This window comes from Anneissia japonica, unplaced genomic scaffold (assembly GCF_011630105.1).
Source record: "Anneissia japonica isolate Jap-2015-1 unplaced genomic scaffold, ASM1163010v1 scaffold652_len952628_cov199, whole genome shotgun sequence".
Lineage (NCBI taxonomy): Eukaryota > Metazoa > Echinodermata > Crinoidea > Comatulida > Comatulidae > Anneissia > Anneissia japonica.
Genome location: NW_022757608.1, coordinates 459,857 through 463,104, shown reverse-complemented (window position 1 = coordinate 463,104; position 3,248 = coordinate 459,857). Strand labels below are relative to the sequence as shown.

At 42.1% G+C, this 3,248-nt stretch overlaps 1 protein-coding gene across 1 annotated transcript in view; it reads left to right on the top strand.

Moving 5' to 3' along the window:
- LOC117124852 (probable carboxypeptidase X1) overlaps positions 1-3,248 on the top strand; it is a 9,221-nt gene that overhangs the window by 2,711 nt on the left and 3,262 nt on the right. The window contains exon 2 of the mRNA XM_033271192.1: positions 2,852-3,203. Coding sequence (XP_033127083.1) covers positions 2,852-3,203 — 352 coding nt within the window. The remainder of the gene's footprint in view (positions 1-2,851; positions 3,204-3,248) is intronic.

The following is a 3,248-nucleotide window of genomic DNA, read 5'->3' as shown; positions in this document are numbered from 1 at the left end:
TATATATATATTAAATTAGGCAAAACAGGAATCTATGTATGCAGATAATATTAAACACTAGTACAAAAGGAGTAAGTCGTTTATAGTAGAAATTGTGCACTTTTGAGTTTGTAAAAATGTTGGCCTAATAGGTTTACACGCTTCCAATTTTAACAACGCATAGACGTACATGGTTTTCACAATAAATTTATCCTCTGGTAACCGTTGCACCCATATATTGATGGACTGAGATGGTTACGAAATGTATAAAAATATTTTACTCGGTTTTGGTCCGGACAAGCACCACACTTGGAACAGTGTTGGCGCCAGCGGGGTGACGGGGGCATTTACCAACCTGTCGGACCAAAAATATATTTTTAAAAAATATCAATTTGCCTATCCAAAAACGCTATTACATTTTGATTGCCAATCCTTGAGATTATGGTCTAAAAGCACATTTAGGACCAAATTAAGCCATAAAAACTCTCTCTCGATCGACGCCCATGAGGACTGCTCTAATTTGTCGTACAAGCAAGGACTTCTAATTTATTTATAAGCTTTTTGAGAAATTTTAGTGTTTTCCCCGCCGCTTATGTGTTAATATCACAAAACTCATCTTCTCTCTTTCTATATGTTTCGCTAGAATTATATTATTTCTCATTTAAGTCTGCGAGTGCCATTTCCGGCAATCTAGAGGTGCCATACGTGTTCTTACCTCAGCCCCAACCATGGTGGGGCTGTGTTATAGACCCCGTGGTGGATTTAAGGGGGACCGAGCCGACCGAGGCCCCAATATATTTTTGAAAGAAAATAGAGAAAAAACAAAACATACAGTAATTTATAATCAAATTTATGTCTGAGAGCTCCATTTCCGGCCATCTGTAGTTGGCATAATCATCAATTTTCTTTTCCTCAACCCCGACCATATTTGGGCCGTTCTATTTCTGTGAAAGTTTTTCACTGGACACTCCTCTCTAATTCCTGAATCCTCCATGGTCCTTATGTTAAACCTGGCCCAGGTAAAATGGTAGTGGAAATATTCGCTTCAAAACAACAACAAATCAATTTATTGCTTCCCCTATTTTGTTCCCAATCAGATCAGAGGCTTATTTGTCGATTTTATATACGGTTATTTGAAGTCTACCTATCTCATCCACGTCGTAAAGCGGTTGTAATTATTTGTTCATATTCGCAATTTCCAGATTTTAATCTTAGAGAGGCATTTGAGGCTGCAAAGAGACGTGCCATAATTAAAAATTCGGAAGATGGAAGGTCGATATTACCTCACCCCCCCCCCACCCATGGAGGGGCTGAGGTAAAATCGACCTTCCATCTATGAAGGTCCCTCCCTGGCTCCCCTCATTTCGTGGACATATCATATTGCATCTTTAAAATCTATTAAAACCTCAAAGTATCAAAAACGTCTGAGCGCGATGGGGGATCCCACTCGACCTCAAAAGGGCTATGTCCTTAGCGTCCCCCGCCACACTTTGGTCCACTTTCCACAAATTCGCACACAGCCAATGAAAATCCTGCTTACTGGCCTGCTACCTACCTACCAACGTACCTACCTACTTATCTCTACCAACCTACCCACCCACCCACCTACCTACCTATCTCTACCAACCTACCTATCTCTACCAACCTACCCACCCACCCACCTACCTACCTACCTACCTACTCACCCACCCACCTTACTTATCTCCATTTTGAATTGACGCTATATAAATAATTATTTGTTATTACCCAAGATGTGTTAGGCTATTTCATTTTTGGATAGGCCTGAGAGGGATAACGCCAAGATATGTCCGATGGGAGGGGAATGTACGACGTAGTCGGGCTCGTTCAAAAAGCGAAAGTGGTTAGTTGGCGAAGCCCCTGAACACTGCGAAAAAATGGGTTCAAAGGCTTAGGCCCAGGGCCTATTTAATCGATTTTAGAGGCTATACTTATGTAAAAAAAATACATGTAGTCAGTGGTGGTGCCAGTATTGGATTTGCCCGACGGGAGGGGCGACGTCCCCGACGAAAAAAGTGGGTGTGGTCGGGCGTCACTCAAAATCTCTCGAAAGTGTTCCAGGGGGCGAATTTCCCGAAAACTATGACAATTTCAGGGGTTTCAAAGGCTCATTTAATCGATTTTGGAGTCTAGCTATAACTAATAATATGTAGAAAATACATATACATTTTTTTTCTCCCCCACGAATTGTGGTTTTTCTCCCCGACATGGAGATAACTTTCCCCGACGCGGAGGGGGACCCTGTTCCCAACCCAGATGGCGCCAACCCAGATGGCGCCACCCGTGTATGTAATTTTTTTTCTCCCTGACAAATTGTGTTTTTCACAGCGACGAACACCACACCTCCCTTACGGGCGCCATTCTAATAGAACTATCAAAGGCGGAGATATTTTTTGAGAAGCTTTGGATGTTAATGGTATGAGGATGTTGAGTTTAGAGTGGAGGTGACTGTTAACTCCACTTTAAATTTCGCTGTAGAACGTCCTCATGACATAGCTCTTTGAGGAGCTTTGAATTTAATGTTATAGAGGACGTTATACGGGAGGTTGTAGTGATGTGACTACGTCACGATATGACTATATCATGTGACTAAAAACGACCAGCGTGATTAGCTGGATGATATACTAAATAAAGCACACATAATTTCGTAGGGTCATCATTTTGTATCATGTGTCATTATTATATATCTGGATATTAGATGGTTTGTTGCAATCATCGATAAACAATATCAAAGAGGTGACAGTCTGAAATTGATAACTGAGCAGTGGCTTATGAGAATGGACTCAGTTTACTTAGTAATACCTTAAGGTATTTATTATTTATTAATAATGCATTATACTTTACAACAACTTTCAGACGGTTGCGACGAATATAATGTGGGCTTGGCTAATACTTTAGTCATCCCCGACAGCGCATTTTCGGCAAGCAGTGAGTGCCCTCAGAGCGGCAACTATCATGGATATCGTGCCGCGAGAGGGCGTCTGGATGTAATCTATGAGGGCCCCAACAAGAAAGGAGGATGGATGGCCGATGCCAGCCAGACATCACACTGGATTGATGTCGACTTACAGGCAACAGTGAACGTAGCTGGTGTGATTACACAGGGAAGGCAGTGCGGGGATGACTGGGTGAAAGAGTACCGAGTTGAATACAAGAATTCTGGGACCACTTACATTTCTGTGACTAATACCATGAACCTGCCAATGGTTTGTAGGCTAAAGGCCTGTTTATACTTGGACAGAGGAGGCGCT